Source organism: Schistocerca nitens, chromosome 4, assembly GCF_023898315.1.
Source record: "Schistocerca nitens isolate TAMUIC-IGC-003100 chromosome 4, iqSchNite1.1, whole genome shotgun sequence".
NCBI classification, from domain to species: domain Eukaryota; kingdom Metazoa; phylum Arthropoda; class Insecta; order Orthoptera; family Acrididae; genus Schistocerca; species Schistocerca nitens.
The window spans coordinates 886046280-886064789 of NC_064617.1; the positions used below are offsets into that span (position 1 = coordinate 886046280).

Below are 18510 nucleotides of genomic sequence, written 5' to 3' on the forward strand. Positions count from 1 at the left end.
AGGAAATAGTGTTGGGACCCTTGCTGTTCATGGTCTATATTGATGATCTGCCAAACAATATTAACCCATTACTGGCCATTGTCCCTTTTATGGGACGCATATATTATACTTATTTCTATGTAAGCAATGGAGCTTTTAGCCTTTATTGTTGCACCTGTAGGTTCAACTAACTGCTATAATGCCTGTAAATGTAAAATAAATAACTTTTTTCTAAGTACTTCACGTCAGGAAAATTAGGGCGTGTTTGTTATGAGCATATGGATGTCCGTGTAAGATTAAGTATACTTCAGATTTTTTCAAGTAAGTGCAATATAGATATATTTTATGCGTCCCAATAATGGGACAATGGCATGTTTCACTATCATTTATTGTTGATGTGCCCTATTCTTGTATTCACGTAGTATACAGAGAAGAATTGCATTTTACGTTCTTTATATCTGCTTTTTTTCATATTCTATTCGAATTTCACAATTCCAACAAGATAAAAACATGCCGCGTGGACTTACACTTGAAGAAATTCTAGCAGAACTAGAGAACCGTCAAGAGAGTGACGATGAAGATGATGACGTAGAATTGGCGATTATTCCACCCGATGCAGATGTAATAACAGATGAAGAAGACATTGACGAAAATGTACTGAACAATGGGTCTATTGTACAAGATGAAGCCGGTACTTTAGAGCTCATAACCAGCCGAGATGAAGCTAATGCTACAGTTGTACCTCCAGAAGCCAAAAGAAGGAAAGTGTTAGGAGATGGAGCAGAAAGTGGTACGTTATCTACAAAAAAAAAATATAAATGTAAGTAATACAAATGTCAACCAACGTACACAAACACTAGTGAACCAGGGAAGAGCAACGAACATTATGTTGCAGAATGTCTAGCAAATAAGACAGTGCCCCAGGTGTTTGAGGATTTTTTCTCTCTGAGAAACTAATGGTTACTATTATTGAACAAAGCGAAATCTATGCTTGCCAACATAACAAAATAAATTTTCTGATAACCAAACAAGAACTAAAATCATTTATTGGCATACTACTTCTGAGTGGTTATCATAAGCTTCCCCATGAGAATATGTACTGCGAACAGGCTCCTGATGTCGGTGTTCCTTTAGTCTTCAACTCCACGTCAAGTAATAGGCTTCGAGAAATAAAGAGATTCATTCATCTCAATGACAACTCCAAAATAGACAGAAACGACAAGATGTACAAACTGAGGTTGTACTTTGAAATGCTGAAAAAGGAATTTGGTAAATTTGGCGTATTTCATTCAGAACTCTCAACTGATGAAATGATGGTACGTTATTATGGCAAACATTCAGCTAAAATGTTTCTGAGGGGAAAGCCTATCAAATTTGGATATAAAATTTGGTGTCTTACAAGTTAAAATGGGTTTCTTTATAATTTTTCGCCATACTGTGGCAAGACTGACAACAAACAGGAGCCTTTAGGTGCAAGGGTAATAAATGAACTAACCAACATGATTCCAGAATCAGAGTATCCGAATTATAAGCTTTTCTTTGACAACTTTATCACCAGTGTTGACACTCTGATCACACTTGGAAAGAGTAAAATGAAAGCTACATGAACAATAAGAGAGATCCGAACTAATGCATGTCCTTTGATTGACTCTAAAATAATGGCAAAAGAAAAGGAATGAGGATTCTATGACTACATGTTTGACAAAGAGAACGAAGTTCTCGTTGTGAAATGGAGTGACAACAAACCAGTATGTGTAGTGACAGATTACAGTACTATTACTCCTCTGAGTTCTACTAAAAGATACTCATGGGCAAAGAAAAAGGAAATATCTGTTACAATGCCACATCTCATTGAAGAATACAATGCCCATAACGGTGGCGTAGATCTTCTGGACAAGCAGATATCACTTTATAGGACGAAGATAAGGTCAAAGAAGTGGTGGTGGCCATTATTCACACAGATGATAGATATCTGCGTAGTAAACACATGGTGTGCATACCAAATTGCTAACTCTAATGAGAAGCTGTCACTTTTGGATGTCCGACGGAGAATAGTGATATTTTACCTATCAAAGAAAACAGGATCAGTACCAAAATGCAGAGGACCACAAGGAAGCAAATTGATGGGAGGACGGGTGAGCACAGATGTACGACTAGATCCAGGAAATCATTTCATTGTGTCAAGTAAAACACAGAAGAGATGTGCTTACTGCAAGAAAAAACAACAAAAATTTGTGATAGGTGCAATGTTTTGTGTACACGACAAGCATTTTGCTTCATTTCATACTGAATAGACATTCAATAATATTAAAACATTCTTTATTTATTGTTTATGTTGTTTCTTACAATATTATGCATGGAGAATAAGGTTGTGAATTTGGATAGGGAATTTGGCCAATGTCCCAGAAATGGGACGGTCTGTAGTTTTTGTTCTAATAAACTGAAAATTTTCAAAACAACTTTTTATTCAATTAAGCACTCAATGTAACGTATTTATGTATAAAAGTTTGCAAAAAATGATCCGATAGAATTTTGGCCAGTAATGGGTTAACAGTAACCTCAGACTTTTTGCAAATGATGCAATTATTTAAGTATAAAAGTAAAGAAGAAGTATTATCCAATTAGATTTTGGTAAGATATCAAATTGGTGCAAATATCGGTAAGTTCCTTCACAGGTTGTAAAATTCTACACTTTACAAAATGTAGAAACATATCCTATTACATTATCAATAGGTCAGAAATGGGATCAGTCAACTCATAGAAATACCTACGTATAACAATTGGTAGATATATAAAGAGGAATTATCACATAAGCTCACTCTTATCTAAATCTGGTGGCAGACTTCAGTTCATTTGTAGATGTCTGGGAAAATGCAATCAGACTACAAAGGAGATTGCTTACAAAACTCTGATCCAGCCCATCCCAGAATATTACTCAAATGTGAGGGGCTCACACAAAATAGATCCAACAGGGGATATTGAATGTACATAACGAATAACAACATGAATGGTGAAAGATTTGTTTGACTCACAGGAAGTTATTCTAGCCGCCCCCACCCCACATGCACACACACTGGTGCTCGCACAGAAGCCACAAGGACAAGAATAGATTAATGACAGTGCACACAGAGGAGTTTAACCAGTCATTCTTCCTAGACTTCATACACAAGTGGAATGGGAAGAAATTCTTAATGTGTGATACTTTGGGAAGTAAGCTCTGCTATATGCTTCACAGTGGTTTGCAGAGAATGGATATAATGGTAGACTGAGAGGAACCACTCCTGTTTTTAGCATAAGCAATTTAGAGAAACCAAAAAAGCCTGAATTTGGATGGTCAGATGGGTACTTATGTGCTGTCCTCCTGACAGTAAGCCTGCTGTCTTACTACAGCATCACCTGTCTTTGTCTTACCATTGCCATTCACACAGGACATGCTTAAAAGCTAGGTCTTCACAAATGTTGGCCACAATAAAGGCAATATTATGTGAACCTACTTGCTCTGTATAAGATGCTATCAGAAGAAAATAGAAAAATTGGGAAGGAACAATTATTTTGCTCTATGATAAAGCTTCTGCACAAAAGTCAGCCCTGGTTCTAAATTATGTCCCCCAAGAACAAGGTTACTACACAGGACACCAATATTATTTGCCCAGCCTTGTTCCTCCTGTTTGCTACCAGTCCCCAAAGATAAAAATAAAACTAAATAAAAACACTTCACAGATCTGGTAAGAGTGACAAAAATGTGGTATGGCAACTACAGGCGTTTTTTGAATGTAGAATTTTGAGCAACTATGAAATGTAGCTTAAAATGATCTGAGTAAACACTATTATTTTTGGCATTATCTTTCAACCAATCACAAAATAATTGGGCAATACATTGAGGCAACATGACACTTATGGTTGACTTTGCAGCTGTTTCATTTGCTATGATGAGGGGCGGAGTGAGGTGGGTGGAAGGGTGTATCTTATATAAGAGTTCAGTGTTTTTATTAATACTCAATGACTCTTATAAAGCCAGAGAAAGAATGACAGCAATAAAAACAGCAAAAATAAGCAATAACAGAGAGCAGCGATGACTTGTCACTTAATGTTATAGGTTACATTCTTCTTTTAACACTTTGTTTTCTTGCCCCAGTCTTCCATTAATATATACGAGGTGTGATCGAAAAGTAACTGGAATTTCTCAATTTCGCAGGCTTTATACATCTGAGTTTCAAACTTTGTTTTAAGCTTGTTCCTGATGTATGTTTGCATTTTCAGCTGTTTCGAATATTTAGTTTATTGTTGAGAGTCAAAAATGTTACACATTTTCAAATGTTCAGTTTACTTTTACTTTTGAAAAAGAGGGATCACAGAATTTGCATTAAATTTTGCTTGAAAAATGGAATACAGCACAGCACCACATTTGAAATGTTGATTGTATCTTTTGGCAACTCCACTATGAGTAAGACAAAAATTAGTTGTATACACGTTTCAAAAAGGACCAAGATGTTGCAGAAGACTATCCTGGACAACCTAGCAGATCAATTACTGACGACAATGTGGAAGAAACGAAGAAAATGGTTCCGAAAAATTGCCAAATCACCACCAGAGAGGTTGCTGATGGTGTCAGCATATCCCTTGGCTCATGCCAAGAAATTTTTTCAGAAGTTTTGGGCATGAAATGTGTAGCAGCAAAGTTTGTTCCGAAATTCTTGAATTGTGACATGCGCACTCATCGTTCACAAATTATTGAATGAAGTTGACAACGATGCATAATTTCAAAGATGGGTATTTTGACAATGACGCATAATTTCAAAGATGGGTACGATATCGAAACCAACACACAATCATCCCAATGTAAACTTGCTAAAGAGCCAAGATCGAAAGAAATTCAACAAGTTCAATCACATGTGGAGGTTCATCTGACAGTTTTCTTCAATTAAAATGAGACAGTGCATCACGAATTCCTGCCTTATGGCTGTACAGTCACTAAGCAATACTGCCTGAAAGTTACAAGCAGTTTGCGTGAATCAATCTACAGAAAAAGATTAGAATTGTGGCAAAACCACTTGTGAAAATTACATCATGATAATGTTCCTGCTCACGTCTCAATGCTTGGTCATGATTTTTTGGCAAAAAAACAAAACCATTATGTTGCCTCAGCCAATGTATTCATTGGACATGGCCCCATGAAACTTCTTGCTATTTCTAAGGCTGAAGAGAACCATGAAACGGCGTTGTTTTGCCACCATTGATGAGATAAAAGCAGAATTGCTGAACACCATAAAGGAAAGCAATTTCCAGAAGTGTTTCCAAGACTGGAATAGAGCTGGCGGAAGTGTATTATACCAGGGAGAAGGGGGGATGATGATGATGATGAATAAATGAAGATTCTTTAAGAAAAACAAAAATTCCCAATACTTTTTGATCATACCTCGTGCAACATGTCAATTCCCACATTAAGTAAACTGAAGCAGATAAATATCGGAAGTACCCCAAATCTATTAAAATCAACAAATACTGTAGCAAGTTACAGGATGCATGACAAGATCCTTTATTTGTTCTCAGCATGACTGACTGGTGGCATAGTGTGTTTTTTGGAGTGGCATATTATTTTTTGGTTTTTAGCAGAGCTGACTATCCCATTTGCATACAGTACTTCAGTATTTGACCTAGTTTTCTTCTTCAGGGGCTCTGACCTGCGGTCTTGCCTCAACAACAGCAGCCTCTTTATTATTTCAGACACTTGGTGAGGTTTTTTTGCCATGAAGTTTAATTTAAATATTAATACTGATGCTCATTCCTAATAAAATTTTCTGACCTTTAAATATATTAAGCAATGCTAACACACACACACACACACACACACACACACACACACACACACACACACACACACACACACCTTAGCAGAATTAAAAAACGAAAAACACCCCCACCCCTCCATTCCAAATTAAACAGAATAACTTGCATGGACCAAACTATCGTACTACACAAAAACCATATCGTATTCCAAACATATCGATCATATGAAAGCCATTTAGCACTCATCACACAACTCATCACACACCACAACCCAACTGTTATAGAGAGAGGTAACCAGATGGATTTGATATTTACAGACTTTTGAAAACCTTTCATCCTATTCCGTTTTGACTTGTAATTGAATTGTAATCATGAACTATTATTTTATGTCACAAGGAAGGAGAAAGATCGCACTGAACATATACTGACTACAAAAACTTTCAGCTTCCTCTGAGAAATGTACAATATGTCCACTAAAATGGGCTTCCTCTCTGAAATGTACAAGAGATTCACTAAAATTATCACAAAAAATGCATATAAAAAACTGCTTGTATTTTCATCAGGCAAAGGAAGAAGGTGTCTTCAGGAATGAATACATTCAAGACCAGGATATACTGCGTGACAAGAGGTGTAATACTAAGTGGTTTTTTGGAGGAATCAGCAGCACCAGGATTGAATGGATGACCCAGGAACTCTGCTTTTGAAGCAGGCTGGTGGGTTAGTTACATACAGTGAAGGCTGGGGTGGGAATGGTGGTGTACTGCTGTAATGAGTCTGCAATTGAACAGACATGTTTGCCCTGAATAATGCCTACTGTTAAAATTTAAGTACTGTTGTTAATTAGTTGGTGTAATGAGACCAGAAGTATGTAGCTACTCTTGGTGAGGACGAGATCAACATCAAGGCAAGTAGCTTGGGATTCGGAACAGGACCAATTTCACATTATGCTATTCGGAATCCCATGTCACTTTCCTTAATGTTGACCTGTTCACCAAGGGTCAGCTACAAATTTCTGTTCACTTTAAACCTACCAACAAACAACAATATTTATATTTTGATAGTTACCATTCTTTCCATGTCAAATTTCCCTCCCATACAGACTTGGCATTTGAGGCAAACACGTTTGTTCAGATGCAGACTTTACAGCAATGGAACACCCTTCTCATCCCAGCCTTCACTAGGTGTAATTATCCCACAAGCTTGGTTCAAAAGCAGATTTCACAGGCCATCACTTCCAATCCTGGTACCAGTGATCCCTCCAAAATACAACTTAGAAGTACACGTCTTTTAATTCAGTATTATTCTGCTCTTGAATGTATTAATCAGCTACTTCGACAAGGCTATAAACTTCCTAAAATCATGCCCTGAAATGAGGTATAATCTGTCTGACATTTTGCCCAAAACACCCAGGATAGCTTTTTGTCGCCCTCCCAATCTTCACTGCATCCTTGTCAGACCTTGTGCTCCTTCTGCACCTATTTCCCTACCCTATGGCTTCTGTCTCTGTGACCATCCCTGTAAGACTTGCCCTTTGCACTCTCCTAGCACCACCTGTACCAGTCCTGTAACTGACAAAACATATACTATCAAAGGGCCTGCAAAATGAAACCTTATATACCAACTATCAATGTAAAAACTGCTCTGGCCTTTACACTGGCTTGATTACCACCAGTTACGATGAATGGACATAGGCAGAGGGTGTATACTGGCAACACACAATATCCTGTTGCAGAGCATGCTCTACAACCTGGCAGTTATGACCTCAATGTGTGTTTCATCACACACAGTTCCATAGAACTCCGCAGGTGGGAACTGGCATTACAACATGTCCTTGGTTCTTGTCACCCACATGGCCTAATTTAATCTCTTTGGTCTCAGAATTTCTTCACAATAACTATTCCTTTCCTCACGCCCTTTTAGTTTTCTCTATCTTTTATTTTATGACGTGTCTATTTTTCTCTACCTACAACCTCTACCACAAACATTGCACTTTCCCTCTTATTAGCCTGTGACTGATGTTTTATCAGTAATCTCTATATCACATACTATCCTCCCTTCCACCTGAAAGTTCTCAGGTTTTCAAATCTCATCCAGTGTAGTTCTCAATAATCAGTCTTTCCTTCTCATCCCGTGAAGCAAGTCCCCTCTGACCCAGGGTTCTGGGCAACTTTTCCAAACTCTCCCCATTTCCTATATGTCATCCATCCTTTTCCTTCACTCCTCTTCCTTCCCCTTCAACCCTTTTGCCAGTGTTTTCTCTTGTTACTGCTTGGTGATTAGTTTTTTAATCTATCCGATGACATTATATTTTCCAAAACTGATTAACTACATTTACTGGGGAAGAGAGCACTCATGAAAAATTTCTGTTTCAGGGTACACAACCAAGATTATCTATTTGAGTGTCATTTTGTTTCCCACATACAATGACATGCACTTTCTTCTTTTTTTAACATAAATTTTACACACATTTTTCTCATATATAATGATCTCTCTCTCTCTCTCTCTCTCTCTCTCTCTCTCTCTCTCTCTCAATCTCTCTTTCTCACACACGCAAATTATGTAATAGTTGACGAAAAACAAGAACTGCACTAAAACAGACATTTCTGATATCATTCTGGAATAGATGGCAAGATCTGTAAGTGGACATAAATGGAGAGACTTCTAGCATGAAACTAAGCCACGACTTTTTTAATGTACCAAGCTATGTGTTGCATGACTGTGAATAACTGTAATAACAGTTAAGCTTATACTGTTGTTATATTATGTACTCAGTGAAAGAGAAAAAGGTGAAAAGGAGGTGGGAGAGAGAGAGAGAGAGAGAGAGAGAGAGAGAGAGAGAGAGAGAGAGAGAGAGGAGTAAGGACATGCAACACTGTTGACACAGGACTACCTATTCACAATGCAACTGGAAGATGCAAACAACACGAATTTATTGCTCGTCAGACTTTATTTGCTATACAGTACATACACAGTGTAACAACTACAATGTTTCTTCAAACTTTTTTTTTTAAAAAAAACTTAAACAATATGTATATTATTATCCAAGCAACAGTTTCAGTTTTATGTCATTCAATAAGTCTTTAACATCCATCACTGCATAAAATAATACAAAAATACAAGTGGTACAAAAATTACTCTCTCCACAATAAAATTAAAACAGTTTCCTAAGAGACAGTTTTCTCTGGTTTTCATTTAAAAATTAGGTTACGTATAATTAAAATATAACACTGCATTCATTTGTCTCATACAGAACATATAGGTATTATCTACTAATATTTTTTAACAATAAATTGCTTACATAGTGGGGAAAGAAATAAAAACACACTCATCCTGTTGAAGTTATGGGTGTGACAACATACACTGCATAACTGTCTTAAGTTCATGTTTAATAATAACTGTTATTTGTCAAATAAAATACCAGACACACGTTTTTCTACTAATGTTAGATCAATTTAACACAACTGATGCATCAAACTCTTAGTATAGTGGAAAACTTATTTCGAGAATTATTTCCGGTTCTTCAATAAATGAGTGATAAGTCCCCACCCCATAATTTCTGCAAACTTCGTTATAAAATTATACCTCCAATCTTTTCTTCTCTGCTGTGTAAGTCGAAACAGTTGATTTTAGAAATAAATAGTTCAGAATTAATGCTGATTACATGCCTATTGCCTGGTCTATTAATGTAATTAAGACATCTGCAACGTAGCAGGTTCATGAATGCATGTATCAGTGAAGGTCACAAAATTTATTACAGAGTGTGGAATGACAAAAGTACAGAACGTGACAGCAATGCATACTTGTTCAAAAAAAGCAGAAAAAAGAACAACACATTTTAAGACAATGATGGTCCAGAAGAATTGTGATGGTTAAAATAATAAAAACCATCTCGTAAGAGGTGATAAGGGTATCTCACATCATTTAGCATGCAGCTTTCAGTCTGTAAGTGGTGACAAGATTTTGTAATCCAAGTTAACTGAAAGTCAAATGATACTGACTGCCAGTTACCCAAATATCATGGCTAGTTTTATAAAGAGTAGGCCAGTTATACTTCACTCAGTGAATCTACGAGAGTCCTAGATCAACGTTTCAACTGTTTACTCTAAGACACTGCACGATGTCAGAAGTATTGGAAACTGAATACTCCAATATGAGCATATCAACCTAAAACGAAAATTCAAATTGCTCCCAAACCTTTTTCAGACTATAGAGTTGCAATAATTTTAAAAAGGTAGGTAAATGAAACTAATATGTCATCAAATGAAGTAAATAAATTCAACACACACAGTGTTCCAGAGAACGGATTTAACAATGGTCATTAAATCCACAAGGATAGAGGGTACATAAACAATAAAAGATGGTTAGACAATCAGCTCACTGTAAAATATTACAAAACTTCCTTGGCATACTTTCTGGAGTAAATGTCGGATTCTTGGTAAGTACATCTTAATGATAACTAACATTTTCAGCTAGTGGTCTAATTGAGAGATATACTCTCAGAACCAAACATGAGTATTTGCTTCCTGAAACCTACTAATATAGACAAACAGCCAAAATAATGAAGGTGGGGGGGGGGGGGGGGGGGCAGAGGCAGAGTGAAAGGTGTCAGATGAAACAGTTTCATACAGGGTTTTCTCGACACAAAGGTAGATTGTTGGCATCCATTGGGAAAACACAGTGGAGACAAAAAAGTAATTTAGCTTCCTAAAGAAGAAAGCATGTGCTATTCACAAAGCTCAAGTCTTGTGAGTAGCTGTTTTATGTTCCTAAATTACTGTGCTAGTTTCTCTCACCCTTTGCTGTCAATAGGTCTCGCTTTAGTCATTCACTGCTTGCAGCTTATTCTATAGGGATTTTTTGATTGATGCTTTGCAGCTAAAGACAACCATTAAATGATTTCAAAGCCATCTTTCTGCTTTTGTACATACATAACTGTGTGTGTAATTATTACACCTACATGAGAGACTACATAGTCGCCTGCACTGTAATCTCCATTGTACAGTGCAGAGGGCAAATGCTGAACACAATTTTTTAACTATTAGTCCAATTTACACAACTATTTATGGCAGCAACAAGTAACTGACTCCCAAATAGGTGTACGTATTTTGACGTATACTCCAGTCATGAGGCATGATGTCGGATCTTAGTTGCTTTACAGATTGCATATGAAGTAAACATATTTAAAAATATTGTATGGCATTTTAATATATTTTTAACATGGAACTTCCAGTGATAAGATACCTGAGCTTAGTAAAACAAATGCAATGGCATTATCTATTTTATATTAGAATTGATTCTTTCATATCATTTCCAACTCTTTTGCTACATCTTTTAAAAAGAACGCCTATAAAAATGGTTCAATATCAACGAATTATTATTAAATGCTTATCACCAGAAAAAAACCCTCACAGACCATATCAGACCAACATATACACAATGGTTTTTACATAATTATTTTCTTCTTTTAAAACATCTAGACCCCAAAAAAAAGCAGAGGAGTCTTCATAAAAATTTATCACCCAAATGGAAAAAAAACACAAAAAGTGATTAATCAATATTGCACATAATTATGCAATGTCCAGTGTCGTTTTATGAGCTCCACACTACAATGTTTATATATTTTCATACATCTTGAGGAACTATGTGCTTAGATGCATTTAGAAAACTGTAACAAGCATTGAGCTGAAATATACCTCATTTAATTTCAGTCAACATTCTGTTGGGGGGGGGGGGGGGGGGGGGAAGGACAGGAACTACTCTAACAGGGGCTACACCTCAACTTATTGCCCCCACTATCAATCGAGGTGAGAATATTAAGGCAAATAACTTCATCAAATTCCCTAACTTTTCTGTGGGTTGGAACCAAAGTTAGGTTGTTTACGATGGTAAATACTACGGTGGTTATTCAGTGAATTCATGGTGCGAAACACTTTATTGCACAGAAGACAAAAGGCTTTGTGCAGAGGCTGCAAGTGTTGCTGTTCTTTGTGCCTCTTTAGAGTTAACCTGGTGCTGAGCACTTTGCCGCACACGTCACACCGTAGGTGGCCGTCAGCTGGCGAGGGCATGGCGGTAGGAAATGGCCAGCTCACGCCTTGAACACACAGACAAAGAGCATCCATTACACCTCCGCCATACCTGCGCCCACAACTGCCTACAGTTATTGCTACACAAGATACTTGCCTCTAAGTTCACTACAGTTACACTCTGAAATGTGAGCCAGTTCTAATATGAACACAAGAGAATGTATCATAATAGCCTAATATATAGGGCAATTACAGCTTGATGTGAAATAATCTATAGTTTGTAGAGTACAACAAAGAAAGGAACTGATTATTTCTTCAAATCAAATTAGGTATATGAAGTGAAAAGGATTCCATAATGGCCAATGAGAGGCCCTCTGGAATTAATCTGGAAAGCCAAGCCCAGTATAGGAAACTACTGCACGATTTAAAACCCTGACAGAGGCCGCAAAAAGCCACACTGCTATATTTCTGGGAAAGAACATGAAAAGAAAGGTAGAGAGAACATATATTTGAAACAGCAATGGGAGTAAAACCAATGTAATGATCATCCGCATTACCCTTCCACATACATGGGATAAATGCGTATCATATCTAGAACACAAAGGAGAAGGCGTTATTCTAGATAAACAAACTACGAATCAACAGGATGTCATTACAACAAACTCAGTACTGCACCCAACTCCTATAAAAAAAAATATAGGTAAGGAACTTAAAACTTACGTAATATTGCCAAAAAAGAATTCTGATATGATTATTTTGATATTAATGTGTGGGATACCAGCTGGGCTCTACACCTCAATAAAACAGTATTAACTATAGGTACTTTACTTCCAAAAGAAGTGTTGAAGCCTTGTCATTAGCATGATGAGAAAGCAGAGGAGTAACATCTGGCAATACACCTGACAGTTATCATTCTCTGGTACAAGACCAAAGCTATCTTTGACAAACAGAAGACTAACTTTCTCTGGGCCACACAAAATGATTGCAGCCTGTACATATTAACTCATTCTTTAAAAAAAGAAAAATTTAATGACATATTTGGAAAACTACTTTCCATTTCTTCTGAGAAAGCAAATTGAATGAACTTAAAATCAGCACTAACTGCTACAATTCTAGACAATTACTGAGAGGTAAAGGACATCCAGTCCAATTTCCACAACTTCATCTTATATCCACATGTGTTGTTCCTTGTCACTGATTCATTTGTGAAAGAAGCGTAGAAGTTGTGGTCCAGTCAAAAATGGTTCAAATGGCTCTGAGCACTATGGGACTTAACATCTATGGTCATCAGTCCCCTAGAACTTAGAACTACTTAAACCTAACTAACCTAAGGACAGCACACAACACCCAGCCATCACGAGGCAGAGAAAATCCCTGACCCCGCCGGGAATCGAACCCGGGAACCCGGGCGTGGGAAGCGAGAACGCTACCGCATGACCACGAGATGCGGGCTGTGGTCCAGTGGAGGGCCAATTTAGGCAGTGTTAAAAGGGCACATGTCCATTTAACACAGGTTGAATCAGCCACAGGATGGGGCACAACAAACTCTTCTTTCACAAATGAAACTCTGTCTAGGTTGGAAATATGGCCGAGTCAAAGCTGAAAATAACTGGATTGAACAGTATTATCTCCTGGATATGGACACTTATCTGCACACACAACTACAACTAGCAGTATCTATCTAATATAAATCTATATAATAGAGGGAAACATTCCACGTGGGAAAAATATATCTAAAAACAAAGATGATGTGACTTACCAAACGAAAGCGCTGGCAGGTCGATAGACACACAAACATACAAACAAAATTCTAGCTTTCGCAACCAACGGTTGCTTCGTCAGGAAAGAGGGAAGGAGAGGGAAAGACGAAAGGATGTGGGTTTTAAGGGAGAGGGTAAGGAGTCAATCCCGGGAGCGGAAAGACTTACCTTAGGGGGAAAAAAGGACGGGTATACACACACACACACACACACACACACACACACACACACACACACACACACTTATGTCCATCCACACATATACAGACACAAGCAGACATATTCAAAGACCTTTGAATATGTCTACTTGTGTCTGTATATGTGTGGATGGATATGTTGTGTGTGCGCGCGAGTGTATACCCGTCCTTTTTTCCCCCTAAGGTAAGTCTTTCCGCTCCCGGGATTGGAATGACTCCTTACCCTCTCCCTTAAAACCCACATCCTTTCGTCTTTCCCTCTCCTTCCCTCTTTCCTGACGAAGCAACCATTGGTTGTGAAAGCTAGAATTTTGTTTGTATGTTTGTGTTTGTTTGTGTGTATCGACCTGCCAGCGCTTTCGTTTGGTAAGTCACATCATCTTTGTTATTAGATATAATATAAATCTATGTTTATTCCAGCTCACAGCAGCACAGGCATGCATTGTTTTTGGTCCCCAAGAGGATAACAGCCTCCATATTTGCCTGCTTTGGCCCTGGCAGACTACACGTTCATCCATTAACACAAAATACCTTTAAGAGCGTGCATATCGAGAATGTTGAATCAATCAATTGAATGTCATGACAATTCTGAACAGCATTCCAGTCAAAGATTTTGCCACGGCGTTTCAAAGACTCTACAAATGGTGCTGCAACTGTGTGGCAAGTTCAAAATTAATATGATTTTCTTTTTAAAGATCACATTGTACTTTATTACGAGGTATTCCTGGAACTTACTGAACCTATGGTGTATGTAAATACTGATTTCTGGACAATAAACCAAATGGTACTTTACTGGTGGTGGTGGTGGTGATTAGTGTTTAACGTTCCGTCGACAACGAGGTCATTAGAGACGGAGCGCAAGCTCGGGTTACGAAAGGATGTGGAAGGAAATCGGCCGTGCCCTTTCAAAGGAACCATCCCAGCATTTGCCTGAAACGATTTAGGGAAATCACGGAAAACCTAAATCAGGATGGCCGGAGACGGGATTGAACCGTCGTCCTCCCGAATGCGAGTCCAGTGTGCTAACCACTGCGCCACCTCGCTCGGTGGTACTTTACTGGAATGTAGAAAGTAAATGAATTCACATTACTATAAAAAGAGACAGAATGTCTGTATGTGCCCCTTGTCACTCATCTGTAAAGAGAGCACTTCACTTTCGTAACTTTGGCTTGTTAATTCTACAGCACACATTACACGTCATCTTCCTAGGCAACTGTGTTTAAGTTCAGGTTGAAATATGAATTAGCATCTGAAATATCGACAAATGTTTCCACAAATTCTGATTTTTACTGAAGAAGTGGTTCTATTCTGAGCACAGTTTAATTTTAGTTACTGTTACCAGTAGTAACTGCTTGGTGCAGATTATGTAGCCAAGTGAGAATCTCCTGAAACTGTATTTCAACTGGGAAAATCTTTGTTCTGCAGATACAAATTGGAGCCAAGAAAACGAAGCCCTGTCAATGTATGCACTTTCTTTCCAATGCCTTCATTGTCTATATGAACATTACACACATGTTGATGTTAGCAATCATACAGTGTGCATTAACAGTTTATCTTTTATGTTAGTGGCTTTTTCTGTTGCTTCTTGGTGGAACAATTCCATATCTGCAAGTGTTTTATAGTCAGGCTAAATGATTTAATTTTTATGAGACCAAGTGTACGATATGAACCCATTTTATATATGAGAATTAGTTTGTATAGGACTGAAGTGTACTTCCTATATCAACAATTTATCTTCTTATTCTCTCTCTCTCTCTCTCTCTCTCTCTCTCTCTCACACACACACACACACACACACACACACGTGCAGGCGTAAATGTATAGATAATGGAAAAACACACCTAAATGTATAGATAATGGGAAGTTGACAATAAAATAATGGAACATAGCTACAATAAATGGAAAATTCAGGATGGAGTGTAACAGTATTAGGAAAAGGGTAGGAGCTACTCATCATATAGCGGAGATGCTGAGTCACAAATAGGCACAACAAAAAAACTGTTACTTTCCGAGAGTCTTTTTGTTGTGCCTATTTCTGATTTGTGACTCAGCATCTCCACTATATGATGAGTAGCAAGTATCCTTTTCATAATATTGTCAAATGTATAGATAATTGCATTTGAAGGTATATGAAAATTGTATATACAAACTGAACATGGATACACTAAAATGCAATGTAAAGACTATGGACAGGGGTCTGCCATGTGAAACACTTCTGTTGCTTAAGTCGTAAACATCTATGGTGCAAACTTAATTTCTTCTGAAACATGCATATTGTCTTGTTCTTTCTTTAAGTGCAAATTTGTGTACAAGGAACTGCTCTGAATTAGCGAACTGCCTCGAGTAAAGAGACAATGAAGCAACAACAAACATCTCATGTTACTTCTTGTTTTTGTTAATGGTAGCCTTAAAGCAGACCTCTTAAATTATTTTTCTCAATAGTTTGAACATCCCAACTTAAATACTATTTCATGCCTCAACTGACAGTCCTGAATTTTTCACTTTAAATAAGGCACTGCAGAATCTTTCCGTTAATCGAATTTCGAAAGTGAAATTGTCGATGTTTGATATAATCTCTATATGCAATACCTATTACGCATAATAGGAACAATAATTAGTTTCTTTTCTACCTTTTAATCAATTTCTTTCATCTCTATTACAGAACTAGAGAGTACAGAAAAATGTGGGCAGTGTAACAACATTAAGCAGCTGAATATATATTTTCAAAGATCAGGGAGTGTTTCCTTATCATCAGTGCTTGGTGGTATAACTGACACTATACAAATTTGAGAAATCTTCAAAGTTCAAAGCAATCCTCATGTGTTACTGGAACTGATACAATTCTGTGTTATGTTGCAACCAATATATTACTCTGCTGCTGTTAAGTGCAAGCCATTTAACACAGCTACCTCATATGTTCTCGTGTAAAGGAAAGGGAAAAAGAGAGAGAGAGAGAGAGAGAGAGAGAGAGTACTGTGCTAGCTGGGACAGTAACTCAGTCAATGTTAAGATTTTCAAGAGATATGTTCTGCATGGGGAAAAATTTAAGAAATAATTAGGAATGAATAATACAGTGCAGTGATACAAATTTGTGACATAACATCAGTATTCTGCTTTTAAAAAAAGAGTGGGGGTGATTATATAATTGATGGCAATGGAACAGACTAACGAAAACTTGTGTCCAAGAGTGCCAGAAACAAATCATACTGTGAAAGTCGAAATTCCACTTGAATTCTGAAATCTTGAAGTTGGGAGTAGGCAAAAAGTTTAACGCTGAAATTACCACCTAGGGAACTATCATGTTCTTCAACAGAATCTTTTAGCAGATATATCACTATCTCTGTAATTAATTCATACATACATATCGTATTTCAAGATCAATGCATTTTGGTCTGAGATTTGATATGTCCAGGAAAGTTTTGTTTCGTATGTATTCCTTGTGTGAAAACAACAGGCTCACAAGCTCTTACCTTCACGCGGCGACAAGTAATGCCACTGACACATTTGAAAGTTAAAAAAACCCACACTTAGCTTTAGGAATCATTTGTTCCTTCTTCTAAGAGTAAAGTTAGATGTAGTTATTTCTCTACTTTTAAATGCATCTTTCATCAGTATGAACTTTTGGCTTCTAAAGGCCCCCATATAACTTTATTATTTAATGCATCAAATGAATTTTCCTTTTGAAACTATACAGTTTTGTACCATTCTCCATTTCAAAATAAGGCACAATACTGTCTCACTGCCATGAATGCACGTCACCTGATTGGACTATATGTCACAAACATCACTGGCAAATTAAGTTATTCCTCTCGTCACACAATAATAGTCACACCAGTCTATTTAAATGTGAATTTGCATCATGGACATAATCTTCATAAATGTCACATCTGAAATGAATCTCTAGTTACAACACTTTTTACAGTAACCTCCTTGCCCAACAATCTACACTGCTCACACACACACACACACACACACACACACACACACACACACACACACACACCTCTTCAATTTGCAGTTTCTGTTTCTGCTACATGCTGTAGACTGTTCACTGGAAGACTATTGTCAACTACAGGAGATCTTTGCACACTATCATTTGTCTACATTTTAGACTAGTATGCTTCCCATGAAACGTTCAAAAGAAATGATTCAGTGAATACAAAGAGAGTGTCTTCGTAACACCCAAGTATCTTGTTACCATTTGCCATCAACACTTGTATGGAGACTGAAATTGTGCTTTTTGTCATGTAACCCAGTGCAATGTGCTTCTCTTTCTGTAGCATATGTCTTTATTTTTTAATTTTATATTTTTGTGTCTTGCAGAAACCCTCCAAATTATTTACCATGTTCTCTTAAGTAATTAAAGAAGCTTTTTTAGGAAGTATTATCTGCTGTAGTCAGATTTCCATTCGTACTAACTTCCAGTATACCTGCCATAATTTTGAGCTCAGAATAACCAATTTTGAGCTTGAAGTGGCTGTTTGGTTTGTGTAACATTTTCATAATTCTTGAAATGTTATATTCTCCTATTCTCTTCTGTCAATGTGGGTAGATGTGACTGAAATAACACCAGTTTCTAGCAGTCAAAGCTGACTCCCTCATAGGTAATTAATTTAGGACCTACTAAACACATGTGGCAGCATTGCATCATAATTCCCTTACAGAGACTGATTTAATGTGCAGCCCATAGGTACAATGTTGAGAAGGTTTAAGAGGTGACAGTTTTTATAGTACATACAATAAAGAAACACAAAGCCTCAT

General features: G+C 37.3%; 1 protein-coding gene across 5 annotated transcripts in view; it reads right to left on the reverse strand.

Annotated features, from left to right (window-relative positions):
* The window catches only part of LOC126253415 (broad-complex core protein-like), a 227998-nt gene that overhangs the window by 62301 nt on the left and 147187 nt on the right, over nucleotides 1-18510 (reverse strand). The window contains exon 6 of one of the 5 annotated variants that reach the window (XM_049954734.1): nucleotides 8801-11860. The exons of 3 other annotated variants lie outside the window; for them this stretch is intronic. In XM_049954734.1, coding sequence (XP_049810691.1) covers nucleotides 11607-11860 — 254 coding nt within the window. In that variant the 3' untranslated portion in view covers nucleotides 8801-11606. Of the gene's footprint in view, nucleotides 1-8800; nucleotides 11861-18510 lie in introns of those variants that run through there. One more of the 5 variants, XM_049954732.1, reaches the window with a different exon arrangement.